Source organism: Helianthus annuus, chromosome 6 (assembly GCF_002127325.2).
Source record: "Helianthus annuus cultivar XRQ/B chromosome 6, HanXRQr2.0-SUNRISE, whole genome shotgun sequence".
Classification (NCBI taxonomy): Eukaryota; Viridiplantae; Streptophyta; class Magnoliopsida; order Asterales; family Asteraceae; genus Helianthus; species Helianthus annuus.
In genome coordinates this window covers 133,982,788-133,983,582 of record NC_035438.2, presented here as the reverse complement: position 1 = coordinate 133,983,582, position 795 = coordinate 133,982,788, and the positions used below count along the sequence as shown (strand labels likewise).

The 795-nt window shown below is 38.1% G+C and overlaps 1 protein-coding gene across 1 annotated transcript; it reads left to right on the top strand.

The window, feature by feature from the left end:
- On the top strand, window positions 1-503 carry LOC110905942 (auxin-responsive protein SAUR21). The gene has a single exon (XM_022151343.2). The coding sequence runs from the start codon at window positions 90-92 to the stop codon at window positions 387-389; it is 300 nt and encodes a 99-aa protein (XP_022007035.1). The 5' UTR covers window positions 1-89; the 3' UTR covers window positions 390-503.
- Window positions 504-795: the final 292 nt, after the last annotated feature.

Below are 795 nucleotides of genomic sequence, written 5' to 3'. Positions count from 1 at the left end.
ATCATATCTTTCACCAAGAAGCGCTACTTCGATTCTTATCTTCCTTCAACAACTTTTGTAAGTGAGCAGCCTCTCGCTTCCTTGAAAACATGGCCATACGTATGCCACGCATCATTCAAGCAAGAAAAATTCTCAAACGGTCCCTCTCTAATGGTAGCACCACTCCTGCATCTATGGACATCCCCAAAGGCTATTTTGCCATTTATGTTGGAGAACAAGAGAAGAAGCGGTTTGTGGTGTCTGTATCACTACTAAGCGAACCTACGTTTCAGGAGCTACTGCATCAGGCAGAAGAAGAGTTTGGCTACAACCATCCAATGGGCGGGCTCACGATTCCCTGTAGTGAAGATGTATTCACAGATCTGGCTTCTCGTTTGGGAGCATTTTGACTTGTATACATCTGTCTATATCTACAACAGTTTTGTAAACATCTAACCAGTAGGAACCATTTATAGTTGTAAATTTAGATCATTGATCCAGATGAATGAAATTTAGTTTGGATATTCTTTTGAGTTCATGGTATTCTATATTTTTATAACATGGTTTTATTTGAATAAGAAGCGAGTTAGTAGCTAGTTAAAAAGGTTTAACTGGATAGCTACACTGAGAATTACGTGCTCTCACATTTAGATAAAGCCTGACAATAAGAAGATGTTTATACCTAATCCAGATCCTGCCTTGTAAAAAGCATTGAAATAAAGGCAAGGTTACACGTGTACGAGTCCCGAACTTGTTAACAATACAGACTCAGTATAAATGGTTCTCCTGTTTGAAATTTCTATTAATATAATTACC

Coding starts and splice junctions, on each gene's coding strand:
- LOC110905942 (XM_022151343.2), top strand. CDS start 90: ATGGCCATACGTATGCCACGCATCATTCAAGCAAGAAAAATTCTCAAA.